The sequence below is a fragment of the Excalfactoria chinensis genome, chromosome 4, assembly GCF_039878825.1.
Source record: "Excalfactoria chinensis isolate bCotChi1 chromosome 4, bCotChi1.hap2, whole genome shotgun sequence".
NCBI lineage: Eukaryota > Metazoa > Chordata > Aves > Galliformes > Phasianidae > Excalfactoria > Excalfactoria chinensis.
This window is the reverse complement of record NC_092828.1, coordinates 31,275,480-31,291,771: the sequence shown is the minus strand read 5'-3', so window position 1 is coordinate 31,291,771 and position 16,292 is coordinate 31,275,480. Positions and strand designations below refer to the sequence as shown.

General features: G+C 42.7%; 1 protein-coding gene across 2 annotated transcripts in view; it reads right to left on the bottom strand.

Moving 5' to 3' along the window:
* The window catches only part of UNC5C (unc-5 netrin receptor C), a 238,359-nt gene that overhangs the window by 6,536 nt on the left and 215,531 nt on the right, over positions 1-16,292 (bottom strand). For both annotated transcript variants that reach the window (XM_072334831.1, XM_072334832.1), the window contains 5 exons: positions 8,238-8,406; positions 6,389-6,622; positions 2,440-2,589; positions 1,977-2,141; positions 109-287 (listed from right to left, as the gene is read on the bottom strand). In XM_072334831.1, the coding sequence (XP_072190932.1) occupies positions 109-287; positions 1,977-2,141; positions 2,440-2,589; positions 6,389-6,622; positions 8,238-8,406 (897 nt within the window). The remainder of the gene's footprint in view (positions 1-108; positions 288-1,976; positions 2,142-2,439; positions 2,590-6,388; positions 6,623-8,237; positions 8,407-16,292) is intronic.

Below are 16,292 nucleotides of genomic sequence, written 5' to 3'. Positions count from 1 at the left end.
CCGAAGGTACATATTTTGCTACTCGTCTCAGCAAGGTTTTCCTGAGACCCCTTTGCACCTGCCTCCAAGGGGACTTTGCATTCCCAATATGAGTTTTAACCTTCTCACCTGTCCAGTTTCAGCTTGTGAGCCAGCATCCTCCAGTCATGGCCTCGGGTCTGGGGTGCATCCAGGCTGCTGCAGAGCTTCTGTCTTATTGGGAGGGGGATGCTGAAAGCGTTGGGTCCAACTATCGTTGTGATGCTGCCTGCCGAATCCATGATGGGATAATCAACACCAGTAGGTTCCTGATGTTGGAAAGAAGGCAAAAGACAAAATAAAATACAGTAGTTTTGTAGTAGAATGCAAAACTGAGAAGGCCTCATAAAACCATCAGGCAATGTCCTGCATTGCAAACTGGTTGTGCCAAGCTCACTGCTCCAAGCCACAAGCTGTTGTCTTTGTCTTTCTTCTCATCCAGCAGCATGGGCTGCAGAAGTACTTATATGCTACTGCTGCCACATCCAGGCTCACTGGTGCTGAAGGATCCAGCACTCTATTCCAGCCCTTAGCATCTCAAACTCTTTCTGGCCTTCATTTGGGTTGGGCACGTCACTCAGTGTCAACAACAAGGAGCAATTTTGCCATGGGCAGCTTTAATAACTGCAGCATTATTCACTCCTTCTATTCATCCCTGATGGATGGGATCACTGCACAAGACGTGAATATTATCCCATTCCCCCTAAATCTATTACCAGGCCCTATTACACAGAAGCAGCTGAAGATGATTATAGTCTGTATTTGCATTTCATTAAAGTTACTCTCAGTTCTTTTTCTTCTCCGTTAGGTTAAATTAGAGATTACCTCAATGCAGCACTTATTACAGTAATTGTTTATGATACTTGTTTCACCATCTGTCTTTAATGCTGTATAGGCCCCAGCTGAAAATGGAGCTTTACACCCAATCACCAAACAAATGTTATGGGTAATGATGCACACCATCACGGCCCTAAAGTACCAGCAACTTTTATCTGTAACCTCCCAGCCTTTCCCTAAACCAGCAGCCACTGATGTCTGGGTGCCACAGAATTGTGCAGTAAAAATGTCTCCTCTGCTGCCTTACATAGCAACTCATTTTCAAGGAGATTTGGAGATTAAACTGATAGTAAATTAGGAAAGCAAATAATAAATAAATGCAATAAAAAAATGAGGATGTGTTTTAGGTTTACTGTGGGAGGTGGATTAAATTCTTAAATGCATTTTGCCCAACGGCAGATCTTTGTAAAGAGAAAGGAGCAGCCCTTGAGCAGGGTAAGAGCTCATTTACTCTGCTTTTCTGACATATGGGACTTATAATGCAGTTCTACTCTGTTGCTCTGTGCCGGCCTAGGAGCAACTACGGGATGAGAGTGAGTCACAAAAGGAAGATGACGCCCAAGATCTAGCAAGCACAAAAGCCACCAACACAAATACTGATGTCAACACTGCTTCACACCTGAGTGTGTCACTCACCCTCAGCTAAAATTTTTCAGCTATGGCAAAGATGCCTCTAAACTTACAATCTTTTTTTCTACTGGAAAATGTCAGTCAGCAAAAGAAAAACTGTCAAAAATAATAGCTGTGATTTGCAGCAGTAGCAAAGTCCGGGAGGACAAGTCTGTTGCAACTAGACCATCTGGTATTCCCTATCCAGGAGCCAGAACCATGTGGTGCTTCACAAGACGCGTTAGGCAATGTTAGGCAAAGAGCTCCCCCAGAGAGAAAAAGGAATAATCAAGGACACCAATACTGCCCTCATCCCTCCTTGAAGTGGGGTGCTCCATTTCAGATGACATGGTAGAGAGAAAAACTAAGGGAAAATGCAAGAAGAGATATAAAGCAACAACTCTCTCTTCTGATGATCTCAGCACTCAAGAAAAAAATGGGAAGCACAAAAGAATCAGCAATGGGAAAGGGTATAACTACTTAGTCCTCCCATGCTCCCACACGCCTCTTACCTCTGATACCGAGCAGTTGAGCTGGAAGATCTGCCCTTCTCCTTCGACTTGCCGCACGCAGAGTTTGCAGACGAGTTCCAGGGTATTGAGGCTGAATCGTTCCAGTGTGAAGGTGCAGTGCAGGTTCCTCTGGCACCCACTCCAGATGTGGTAAAAAGGAATCTCCTGCAGGAGGAAATAAAAAAATAAAAAGGGAATAGAGTATAAATATCAGTTATTTTCCACAGTCACTTTTCAGTTGAGGACTGACTCGGCATCCACATGGCCCTGGGGAGTGGAACACCTTGTGGGACCAGGGCTCTGATGCTAAATGGCCGGAAACTGCAAGTTCCATGCAACTGCTATTGCAGATAGTCCAGGGAAAAAATGTCCACAGTTCTACAGGTTGGTAACTGGTTTTCTTTAAACAGTATGTCACTGTATTTCTTTAAGGCTCTAGGATCCAATGCTTTGTGATGCTCACCTGGTATTTAGCCAGCAGTTTGCTCTTCCAGAGAGAGTGGGCAATGTCATGAATGGATAATCGCAGGTTGTGGGTACTTCCCTTAAAATGCAAAGTTTTGGGTTCCTCCAACAGCTGCCCACCCATCTGCCGCTCAAGCTGGAGGACCTCCTGCGGTACAGAGAACACAAGGGGAAAGAGGTCAGGCTGCGTCAGGACAGCACCAAGACATCAGTACTGGTCTGCTGGTTCTTCCACACTGACTGCTTCAGATGCTGTAACTACTTGAGAAAATGCACACAAGTGCTACATGAAGTTACATTTCCCTATGAATAGCACTAGTGGATCTAAAGATAATCCTCTTGCCCCCATCACACAGTAGCACCCAGGAGAGATACAGACTCCTTGACTCCTGTGGGAGATGCACCATTACCTGATTCATCCTAGGAGCAGCAATACTAACTACATGCAACTATACTGAATGCAAAGATGTTACATACTGTTTGAATTGTGAAATATATTCACCCCCACCACAGCTCAGCAAACTGGACATCTAATGCATCTTTACTATTTTGCATCAGAAAGGCTCTTGTCTGTGTAGGTACTGCTGGTATGGGACATGTTGATGTGGCTGTCCTGCAGATAACAGCCTCCTGGCAAACTGATCTATGACAGAGTGGGGTACAGGTGCTTACCAAGACTAACCATTGATTGGGATGGTATCAAAATCAAAGTAAGACACGGTGACTGAGCTTTTTGTATGTACAAATTCAGGGTTACTAAAATATTCAATGTGTAATTAAAAGCTAGTAAACCAAGAGCGTGGTCATTTTCTGCAGCTAAAAATAAAGATATGCCTCTAACAAATGAGATCACAGTGGACCACAGACTTCAGAGAAACATTCAAATTGTAATTCACATGGAAGAAGTCAGTACAAAGGCTGCATAAGCTTCATTGGAAAGAAATACAGCCAAACGTAGTCATATTTAATTACAAGAGCAGGCCAAACAAGCAGACTCATGCAGCCAAAGCCAATCACATGCACAGTGAACACACACAAGGAGCACACAGGCACATGAAAGTGGGCTGCTAGCCCAGGCTCACTAAAAGAGTCACCTATTAGCTAAGAATGAAAACAGCCACTCTTGTTCAAGTTCACCATCTAGTTAGCACAAAAGAAAAGCCCACATCCCCAGTAAGCCCAGCACCTGAGAGATCTCAAAGCAAAAAATCAGCCATTACAGGAAAAGTAAAAGAATCAGGAAACCTTTTAGATTAGGGTTATTCCAATGAGTCATTTCCAGTGCTCCCTAATTACCTCGTCAAGACATCTAAAGAGCAATCGATAGTAATTATCTGATTACTATAGATCTTCATTATGTCCAAATTACCTCCCTGGAACAACAAGAAGATTGGCAGCACTGTGTGTGCTAATTGCAGGCTCTCGCTCCCCACCCGTGGTCAGACCAGGGTTGCGCTACTGCTGGGGCAAAGATCTCAGCACTGCAGATGCGTGTCTGAGATTGATATCCCACCATTAGCAGACACCTCTGTTCACTGTAGCTCTGCCAAATGGAGGACACCAAGCAGCCCACACTTCTCCACTTCAGCTCAGCTAATTAATTCAGAATAAATTCAGAGCCACTACCATTCTTTGCATCACCACTCTCCCCTTGTGAGCCAGGACTTGTGCCCTACTTCCTTCCCAAGAGAGGGAATTGTATAGGGCATCATTCCATCAGCAGCACCACCATTGAAGGAGCACAAGCAAGCAAAGGCTTTTTTTTTTTTTTTTTTTTTTTCTTCCCCTTTGGAGAACAGTTATTGCACAGCATGAAGCAGGCTGGAGACAGCTACCCTGCTACAGCCTGAAATAGCTTATTTACCCATGGCTAGCCCAATGCTCTAACGCTGTCACCACACACAGCTCAGTCACCTCAGTCTCAAAGCCATGCATGAATTAATAGATGGGAATAAATCAGCAAAATTTCTTCACAACAGAGAGGGATGCCCAAACTAATCTAACTGCCTTGAAAAGAAATTAGGGCTCTGAAACATCGCAACCCTCACTCTTACCCAGAAATCATTTTATGAGCATCCCACCTAGGCACCATAGCCCATGACGTGGTTCTCCACATGGCCAGAGCACTGAGGCTGTCTGGCTTTGCAGCCCTAGTAAACCAGCCAAGAAAATGAACTTCATCCTAGTCAAAACCATGACTATGCTCATATTTTTCATTTTGACCTCTCTTTGTTACTACCTTTTTCTTCTCAAAACTGCTTACTTCCAGAAAACTGTAATTTATAGCTTCCAAAGAGCTTATGGTCAAGAAATACTTGTGTTAGTCCTGCAAAGCTCAGCTATCTTGGTCTTGAATACAGTGTACAGTAGCTTGCGTGTAGCCATCTAGTCTTGAGATTAAAGTGATAAAAAATTGACAATTAAAAAGGATTGATAGGTACCAGATGACAGTGTTCTTCTGACTTCGCAACCCTTTCCTTGCCAAATTACAAGCTTGCTTTGGGGTTCTACCTGCAGCAGAAAACCCAATAATTGGTCCACTCCTCTCCTACAAGTTGATTGCAGCTTCTCCCATGAAAGATGGCTTTCAGTTACCCACGCCCTTCCTGATTTCTTCTTCTGTCTCTTTGAATAGGATTAACGTTACCCTGCAATGCCTCCCACAGTCTATTAGAAATAAGCCAATAGCTTTTGAGTATTACCTAATTTGATTGGCCCAGCTCTGACTCAAATCACTATCTGTCCAAGGCTCTGCCCAGTTACTTATTATTCCCTCAGGCTGGATGGACTCCTGGAAAATCGTATTACACAGCACAGGCACCACAGAGCATAGCCATAAAGCCACCATGGCTTTCAAAGCATTTCCTCATGATCAGTACAAATAAATGCTTTCCACTTCTTTGAAGAACATTTTCTTATTTATAGTGAAAATGCTCCTAGTATCCCACCAACAAAACCCAGGCAGGGTCTTGGTAGCTAGCAGTATTTTGGATGAAATGGGATTGTGCCATTTGCAATGATGGAGACCACTGAGCTGAAAAGCAAGAGCATCCCTGCCAGCCTCTGGGGTGTATGCCCAAACAATTCCCACGCAATGCCGGTACGGCAAACCCGTGCATAGCATAAGGATGGCTCTGCATAGAGGCAAGATGTGAAGTTGTTCTGCTTCAAAAAAGCATCGTGGATGTCACATCAACTATGCTTAAAGAAAAAAAAAAAAAAAAGGTACCTTTTAATAACCTCCATTCTTACACGTACAGTTGGAGCTACATATTTTATGAGTGTATCTATTATAGATACCATCTGTATAAATACACATTTATAAAGAGAAAAAGGAAGCATGTTTATCTATCTGCTCATCTGTATGTGGAGGGAGTCTGTGTGTGTGTGTGTGTGTGTGAGAACAGCACTATTATGCAGTGAGTGTAAGGTGTACAGTTGCAGTAAGCAACAGCTTTGGCTTATTTTAGTGCTGAACTCCCAGCACAAAATACTACACACAAAGAGGTGTAATGAAGCAGTATGAAAGCAGGCAGTGATTAACAGTCCAGAAGCTTCTTTTATCATTATCAACTATTTACAAAGAGGCATTTATATGTTTCCCCATCTCTGGGGAGCTGGCACTTAGCATTAAAAATACATGAATAACGAATGAAGCCTGGCGTACCTTATGGTCCTTTAATAATGCAAAAAATCTTAGGATTCAGGATATGATACAGGTAAACAAAGGAAAAAAAGGCTAGTGGGTGGAAAACCGTCTGGTACATGTGTGAAATCCCTTTGCAAAGAACAACTTATGGCGTGGGAGGGTTAAACTAAAACAGCAGTTGCTGTCAGGCTCTTCTGATCAGAAAAATAACCTAGGAAAATGAGTACATGTAACAGAATGTCTGGTCACTGCACTGCTGTGACAAGAGAGGAAAAGCAAGCATGAGAGCAACAAGCACCTTCAGGGCATCCTGTGTGTCATCGAGGCAGTAGATGCGGATGCTGTATTCCAGTGAGGAGCAGGACAGTGGTCCAAAGATGGCCAGTTTGAGACGTTTGGCTGCTGCTTTGGTGATGGACTGTCCCACCAAGGCGTACGTGCTGAGGGTCTCCGTCAGGATATGGCAGGCCTCTGAGTCCAGCTGGATATAGCATGGAGTGGTGAAATTTTCCTCCCCGACCACCACTACATCCTAAGGAAGAAAGAGGCCATGTTATATCTCCTGACCTCTCAGACATGCTGTCCTTTTAGATCTCTTTCAAGCCTCAGTTATGCTCAAAGTCCTTGCTGTCTGCATCTAAGATTAATCAGATAATAAATATGAACAAATAGCTGCCTTTCACTTCCTAAGCATGAAAATAAGGCCTTATAAAAACTTGAGGAAAGGAAGTAACCTCTACAACGGCTAAATGCCACAGTTACAAGAAATATTACCTGCTGCTTTATCGGAATAATCCTCTGTGACGAAACTGCAGGGTGAATGAAAAAATACAGACAGCCTGGATGCAAACAGCTCAGAATAAAACATCTCCCCTGCTACCTTCTCCTCTAAGCCCCCACACAGCACCCTGCACACAACTCAATGAGCTTTGAGCAGTTTTGAGAGCAAGCAGAAAGAAAAGGTCAGCAGTGGACTGTAGCTTCCTCTTGCACAACTTTCATGCTCTGCATCCCATCTGCTTCATCCCCACTGTCTTGAAGTCTGAAGCAGTATGGGCTTAACAGGAACATGGAACTGAGCTTGGGGCCTGTGGTATTCAGGATACACAGAATCACAGAGTGACTTGGTCCTTCAGGAGAGCAGAAGACAAGGTGCTGCAGTGCTGATTACAGGGCTGGCACCAGACACAACCGCTCTGTCAAGGGCAGGGAGGACAGACAAGAAAATGAAGAGATGCCAGTAACCCAGGCACAAATAAAGGAACATGCATGTGGTGCCAACAGTCAGGCCAGCAGGGTGCATATTGGTTGGCGAGACAGGCCAGTGTGCACTGCATGAGAGAGAGCTGGTGCCATGGGCAGTCAACAAAGCAAGACCTTGCAAAGGCTGTGCTGGACAAGGCACTTCTGGCAGCTGCCAGCCTTCAAAAGCCACCCTGTCCTCATAAAACCTGCCAGTAGAAGTTGCCTTTGCCAAATTAATTATGTGAGACCAAACTGGTGGCAGCAGGCACCTAGGAGCAACAAAGTTCTCCAGAAGATGAGCTGGAGAGCTGAACTGAGCCCTGCTGAGAGCATCACATCACGCTCCAGTTACAAGGGAAGGTGCTTCTGTTGCCCAGCCCCAGGGCGCCCTCCTGGTAGAGGCTCCCACCAAGCCTGCATGGCCCAGCAATACTCATAGAGGCTCCCTGAGCTAATGGGGTGTGGAGATGTGCTGACTGCATGAGCTGAATGCAAGGCATGCTCCACCAGCATCTTATGAGGTAGAACAAAAAGAAAGATAAGGCCTATCCATTTTAATAAGCTAGCTGATGTCTTGATGCTGAAGCAGAGCATTATTCTCAGCACTATTGTCCTGCTCTTGGAAAAAAAAAGACACTAAAGAAAGGGAATTCAAAGTATTCTGTAAAAAGTATTTTCTTATTTCTAGAATTGAGACAGAACTGATTTTCCAGTGTTCTCTTCTGTTTTATCTCTTTTTCCCTCCCCATGACTTCAGCACAATAGTCTACCAAAGCCCAGACCCTGAGTGCCAAATTCTGCAGGGAAGACTATGTTTTACGGCACATTTGCCCCAGTACTGCATTTCTCGGGGCAGCAGGCACCTCTCACAGCAGGTGGAGGCTAGAGGCCTGGAGACTCACCTCCCATGGTCCCTGGGGTGCCTGGTGCTTGAGCTGGATCTGCCAGTCATCCATGTTGGGCTCAGCACAGTGGTGCATGGTCAGCACAACGGGTCGGGTCAGCAGTGCTCCTGGTGGGCCACAGCTCACCACTGGTGTCAGCAGTGTCTGGCTGTCTTCTACAGGTGGTCTGCCACAAAACAGGGGGGAAAGGTAAAAAGGTACGTTAAGCTGGGTAGAAATAGCAAAAATCCTGTTCTTACAGTGTGGTTTGTAAATGGCTGCATGCATGTGTGGGCTATCCCAGCCCAACTGCTGAGGAGTTTAAAGCAGAGGAAGCATGAGTGACTTTAACTACCCTGACATCTGGTGTATGACAAATACAGCTGAATGTGCCTCATCAGCTGCCTCCCTGAAAAACAGAGAGGACAAATTCATGATCCAGAAACCAGCAGTCAAGAGATAAGAAGCATTCAGTGCAATCTGCACTTGGACATAGGATCAGCCCATGGGACCTTGCATCTTCTGTACTGGCTAAGGGTCCGGTTCAAATGCATTTGCAAACACTTGTGTTTATATCAGAATTGTTTTTTGGGGGGATAGTTGAGACAAGAGTAAGTATTGTTGACATCTGCAAGTCTGCATCAACCAAAAGAGTCGAAAAGCAGCTGTGATCTTAGGGAAAATTCTCAAGGAGGTTAAATCAGGACAAAAGCTATGTTGAGATTGAATTTATTGCACCTACCCTGACTACAGAAAATACATTCACAGGAACATCCTAATTTTGCCCACTTTAAGCCACCTTGAATAATCCATTAATCCAACAGAAAATGAAAGAAACTTTTGAGAAGCTCTTCTCTTAAAAAAAAGCAACAAAGGCCTTTTTGAAGAGTGTCTCTCATTCATACAAATGTTGGGGGCTTCAGAGCATTTTAGAAAAATGAAAAAAAGATCTGATTTGAAAAAATTGAAGTGTTGGCAAATCAGTAAATCCAGATGATACGCATCTGTGGATCCTTAAGGAAATTAACTGATGAGTTTACTAAATGACTTAACGATTGTTTCTAAAAAGCCATGAGCTGGAAACAAACAGCTGTGGTAGCTGTCTTTCAAGAAAAACCCAAATATAACAATCTGGATGGCTATCATGAATTACACTGGTTGCTTTAGCCTAACAAGACAAATGAAGCATTTAGAGCATCCATTCAGCTCCTATTGCAGGCTATATTGATCTCTGGATTCAGACTTAGATCAGAGGTTGCTCTCTTGCAAGGATGAACTGAATAAATAATTGAGCAAAATTTGACTAAAACGTTCAGGTTCAGGTTTTGTTTTTGTAAGAAGCAATGAGTAGCTTAAAATAGCTCACAGTGGAGTACATTCATTAATGCATTAACAGTCGCTTCTGCAGATCAGTCAAGCAGTTTCAAAAAGTTATTAAAAAAAAAAATAAGTCTTATGGGAAAGTTTTTTGAAAATTACAATATTCATCTGGAAAGCTACAGAAATGACAAGCTATAGACTTAATCATCCGTTTAACCTAACTTCATCTAAAGGACTACTGACCCATGAAGAAGGAAGGAAAAAATACAAATTATCATAGTTTTTCAGACTGAATTACAAGCCCAGCAGCCAAAAAGAATATAGGAGAAAATCTATCATGACTGCTGTAAAAATTTCATACAGTGTCTTCTAGGTGAAAAATGAGTTAAAAATCAATAAGAATCTGAGCACCGATGCAAACAGCTGAAAAAAAGAAAAAAAAGCCAAAAGGTCATTAAAATAATAGAGTACTGATAAATCACACAGCTGAAAGTTGTCTCAAAGTAAAATTAAATTTAGTCAATGCTCTGTGACAAAATTCTGTTAGCTGTTACATTTTAGGATTCCAATGGAGTGCATTATTTTGCTCTGCAGCATTTTATACCTGATTAGCAGAAGTATAAACAATGATACAGAAGATGAAGTTGGGAGGCACTGCAGACTGAACAGTTGTTGAGGGAGATGGGAAGAGATACCACCACAGAAATGAAATGCAAACAAAACAAAACAAAACAAAAAACAACAAAAAACAAGCAAGGTTTAGTATTTTTCCCCAAGAAGGTAATGCTGCTGGTCCCAGTGCCTCCAAAGCCCATCTCATACAGACGCTGACCTACCTCAGCCCTCCAAAGTCAGAACCAATTTTGTGACTGCAAGTAATCTAAGCCACTTTAAAGCTTTAAGAAACTGAGATAACGATGAATTGTGGAGAAGCTCTCAAGTGGTGTGAAATGAGGGTAAGTGTCATTTAATAGGTGAAATCCCAGCTCTGCTGAAGTCAGTGCTAAACCTTTCCCGTATTGCTGTGAGGCCAAGATTTCTACTCACAATGTGGAAGACAATGTAAATAGCAGTACAATCATTAAATTTACAGACAGCAATATGTAAGGCAGTATTGCGAGACGCAATGGGAGACAGGAAGCCATGCAAATGATTGAGAGATGATAAAGATATTGGTAGGAAATAAAACTAATTCAGCAGCTCTCATTTCTGGACTGAAACAAATTCCAAACACTTTTATTTAGTGGCAAGGTAAAACAGTAAAAGTGAAAAAGATATTGGGTGAACTTACTGCAACACAGCAGGTGTCACCTTGCAATGTGACATGGTTGCAAAAAGCAAATCTGAATTCTGGGGCAGTAGGGAACGAGGTGTCAAAGCACACAGAGCTGCTATTCCCTTTCCCACACAGCTCTAACATGACTGCAGGCAGCAGGGTGTTCAGGGACTGTGCTGAGAACTTGGAAATAAACACCTGAAACTTGGAGGAATGAAAATGTGCAGTGCCACAGAGAGAAGAGTCACCCTGTGACAACTGAAAGGAAGAAAGAAATGCAAATCTCTTGACAGAGCTTTTCTTACTTCTCATTGTTTTTAATTTCCATCTTAAAACAAAAGGATTATGCTTTCCTATAGCTAATGAGGACCAAAACAGATGCAGTAGACAAGATATATTATACAGGAGATATTAATCTTTACGCTTCAAGGCATAAACCCAGCACTAATTGATGGGATTAGTAAACAAGATCCCCTGAAGACAGGTTATTGTGCAGCTATTCATCACGAGCTTTTTTCTACTTTCTCCTGTAGCAGGTAATGCAGCACCATCAAAGTCAGGCCTCTACTGTTGTGACCAAGAATTGTGATTTCTGTTAGAGATCACTGGAGATCCAGCACACACTGACTCAGGGGACAACACAGAGAAAGGGACTTATCTCCTCCAAAGCAGAAAGACCTATCAGCAGACAGGTTTAGAAATGTGTAGGCTGTTATCAAAAACAAAGCAAACAAAAAAAACCCCACAAAACAAAAACAACGACAACAACAAAATCATCCAAGTGTGCTCACTTTTGGTTTGTATCAGTCTTGGGACTAGATATTAGATAGGATTGGGCTTGCAGCCATGCCAGCATGACTCCAAAGTCACTTCACTGCAGTCATGGGAGCTGCCTTTATTTAACAAAGATCTGGCCAAGAGTGGAATTCAGCTTCATCTAGCATTAATATTACAAGGCACTAAGAGTAAGTAAAAAGTCTTCAGATATGTTTAGACCTTGTTCCATATCTTGCACTGCTCATCAAGAACCGTCAACTTTTATTTTAAAAAACGAAGAACATTTGTTCACTACATCCGGTCCTTTCACAATCAAATTTGTGTTCTTAATGAGATCGCTCATTCGAAACCGACTCTCTGTAATGAGGTGGACTGTTTTCATTAAGGTAGCTGTCAGGCAGCAGATGTGAGCACAACCAGAGAAATCCCCGCTCCTCAGCAGGCTCCCTGGCACCAAGCATAGATGTTGTGGGCAAGGACCACATCTCTCCAGGAAACAGGAATCTCACAATGGAGCAGAGAAAAAGATGGTTAACTTGCAGCAACAGATGGCAGCCCTTCCACACAGCTTAGCTGTAAGTCAGAGGAAAGGCATTTTATTTCTCCTTTCATTGGAGGGTCTTTATTTTTAACACGTTCCCTCTTAAGTATCAAATCTAATATTCTCAAATGACCTCCTGGTTTGTCCAAAAGTCTGCCTACAGAAGGAATTACAAACCTGCAGAACCATAGATGGTTGGAAGGGACCTCTGGAGATATCTAGTCCAATCCCCCTGTTAAAGCAGGTTTCTTACAGCAGGTTGCATAGGAAAGTGTCTGGGGTGAGGGGGAGAATGTTGAATATCTCCAGAGAAGGTGTCTCCACAGCCTCTCTGTGTAGTTTTTCTTCCAGTGCTTTGTCACTTTCAAGTAAAAAAGTTTTTACTCATGCTCAAATGGAACTCCCTGTGCTCCCAGTTTGTGACCACTATTCCTCCTGTCTCTAGTCAACAACAGAGTGTGGTCCCATCCACTTGACTCTGGCACTTCAGGTACCTTACGTATTGATAAGATCTGCTCTCAGTCATCTCCCAGGAAAGTGATATGAAAATTTTTCTTCCCCTTCTGCTGCTGCTCTGGTCTTTTATTTATTTATTTTCTGGGGAATGTTTCATCTCATAATACTGTCTTCTGGAGTTACAAGCAATTTGGCTACTGAAACTGGGATACAACATGAAATCAGACATGGGATATTTCAATTTCTTCTGTTTCACATCACTAAGATTGGTGTTTACAGATGAAAAAAAATAAAATAAAAAATAGGTACTGCTTTTTGCATCAAGCTCATTGATCAGAGAGGTGGCTTAGTGTGAAGTCTGTTCTTCATATGCACTTTGAAGCCACTGAACCAGATCCTGAGAAGCCCACCTGCCCCTTCCCTCTCTTACAGCAGCTGGTCTGGAAGTCAGACCATTTATACACATGCCTTTCTGCAAGAGCTGCCTGCTCTGTTCTTCAGGCTTATTGCATACCCTGGGCATGGCAATGCCCATTCTCATTTACATAATCTCCCGTGCAATGATACACTGTCCTTCGCTGTGCCACTGTCATTGCAGATCCCATCTCTGACTATAGTAAGCAACAGCAGTTCCATCTAAAGCTAGGTGAGCTTGAGCTCAGTAGGGGCTCACATGGGACACAGAAGCTGCCATACAAGATCAGAACAGTGGCCCATCAAGAGCCAGACCCTGTCTAGCACTGGCCAGTGCCAGATGTCTCCATAGGATGCACTCCGTTCCACTAATTTAACACAGAGCTACATTTGTTCCTTAACCCAAAGCAGTTAAGAGGTCTCTGAAGTTTTGCTTTATACACTTGCAATTTAATCCTTAATTGTCTAAGACCCAGTCTTTTCCAGTTACTCAAGGGAACAGCCTCTTGCTGCATAATGTGACTATTTCACAGCTCAAGAAGGGATCCCTTCTTGCAAATCTCAAATTTGGTGATACTTCCCTAGACTAAAGGGGTGAGCAACTATTATGACTAACAGAGATTGGTTCTGGTCATATGAATTCAAGACAGAAATTTGTCTGCTAGTAGTGAAATATTCTCATCGGCTTCTCATTTCTTCAGCTTTTTAAAAAAAATTATAATGTACACAAACATATTCATACATAGACATCCTTTTCCCCACCATAAGCCACTTCTTAAAACACATGGACTTTTTCATAAGGTTAACACAAACCTCTGACAGAAGCAATGGGATCAGTGCCTGGTATTTACCTGCAATCTGTTGTGCCCCATTTGACAAGCAGAATGAGAATTAGTCAAAACAGCCCACTGGAGTACTGGGCTAAGAATTGAAAAACCCACTGTGCCATATTTGCACTAACACATACCTGAAGAAAACAACTGTCTCAATTTAGCCTCTATTGCAAGCTAACCCCAATTCCCTGCAGAAGGATAATGTTTTTAGGGCAACCTGCATGCTCACACTCTTTGATGGATGATGAAATGTCATAATATGATAAAAAGCACAGCAATAATAGCAGAGTGGCACAAGTCCAGGCTACAACAAATGAGATCAAACACAAAAGCTGCATCCATAAAAGCGAAAACAAAGGAAGAGAAACTGCTTACCCTTGGAAGGCCTCTGATAGGCAGGAATCTCCAGCAAGAGACCCACACCTCCACTACCAACCCATACATGAGGCCTAGAAAGGGATAGAGCCAGGATCCACCCCTTCTGATCACTCAGGTACATTGTATACACCTGAGCTCCCCTGGGTTGGCTCTGCCTTCCCACTAGGTACTCAATCACTGGTTCAGGCTGTGATTTAGCATTTCTGTTACAGATATAAAATGGAATAACTATAGTATCTTGGAAAGCTTTCCTAACCAATCTGTGAGGCAACACAAAGGCTGATGTTACTGGGTTGTGAAATCTTTCAAATTTCTGTACTACAGGTTTCAGAGACTAACTGGGGAAATGGATTAGGAAAACAAAGGAAGGAAAAGAAAAAGGGAATTTGCAAGACTCTGAGGGATAACACAATTCCTGTTTCAGCTTGACTGTTCAGAAGTTGTCTTGTATTTCTACAAAGTATGAGCTAAATCTTAACTTGCTGAAGATATGCTTGTGATCTGTGATGGAGAGTCACTCTGATGCTTCAGTGGTTTTACTTAGGGTAACACTATAAGGACCACATTCTTGCCTCAGTGCTGTTTGTACATCAAGAGGATTATAATTTCCATTTTACAGTGCCCTTTCAAACTATATCAATGCACAATAGGGTTCTTCAATCCGTGCACATTTACACAGTGCACATGAAAATAAATATCAGCTCTCACAAGGTTTTATTGAACACACTCCAGTTACTGCTTGGCCACAAAAGCAAATGTCTGCAGTGAGTCCTCACAGTGGACTATCACTCTCTGCTGGAGTGCTGTGAGAGCACGGTAACAGATTTAAAAAATAATTTACTCCACACGCTAACTTGTGGTACCCATATGACTCCAATTATAGGAAGCAACATCTGTGGCCCAGACAGGCAGACAGAAGAGCAGAAGTGCAGTTCTGTGGCAGAAAGGGAAGTAAAAGTGTTTGGCAGCACAGTGCCATGGAAGTAGCCCACTACAGCTGGGTGCTGGCACCAGTCAGCACTTTTTGCCCATGGGCATCTGGGGAAGAGGAACAGGTAACAGGGGAAAGCATTACAGTTCCACTGTGTTAAGGTAATTGTTGATACTTTTCACCTCAGAGTGACCTTGGTGAAAGCTGATGAGATCCATTTTAAATGTCAGATAAGATGTTGGTTTCCATGGGCATGAAGAGGTGGTTTCCATAGTATTCTGGATGGGAGGCTGAAAAGCTGTTATACAAAAACCTCAAGGATTTGGGTCCATATGCTCAGGATGCAATGATCACAACGTTGGGATGAGCTATGGCCACAGTAGCCTGCTCTCTGCTCACTTCACTCTTCTCACTTCCTTTCCATACTTTTGCAGAGTTACTTCAGCATGCATGTTCAGTTTGGTGGATGGCACCAAAGCATGCATTTTCCAACACAGGTTGACCTATACTTCTACCCCTTGTGTGACCTGATGAGTAACAGCTGTCATGAAGCACACAGAAGAGGATTTATGATCTTCAAAGCCAGTATATTAGACAAGCATGCAATGTTGGTTGTCTACAGTTGAATGAATAAAAAGTCAGGGATTCCCTCCATAGCTGTCTGGAAAGAAAATAATTGCATGTACAGCTCCTGCTGGGAACGAAACAGTTTTTGGGGGGGAAGAATTAGATATTTAAAGGAGGGAGATTTGGAGGTTAGTTGAGTATCAGGGAAAGCCCTCTGATTTTCATTATTTTTTCCCTCCCTCTTTTTCAATGCTGTTTGCAAGCTTCTTTACTTTTGGCTATGTTTTAATAGGAATACAATCAATATTAAATATGAACAGGGACTCTTCTTTTGCAGCTGCAATTAGCTATTTTCAAAGAGAAAGACATGAATAATGTACGCAAAAGTGCAAGGGGTGTGTGTTACTTATTTCTCTTTTAAGCAGATTATTTTAGCATGGGTGAAAGACTACCAAGCTAAAGAATAGTGTTCAATATCACACAGTGTATAAACAGATGTGGCTTAGCACATTATAAAAGCCATTAAAGGGCCGAGCCAAAAAATGTATTTAGCTATGGGGAGGACAAAGAGGCAAAGTAC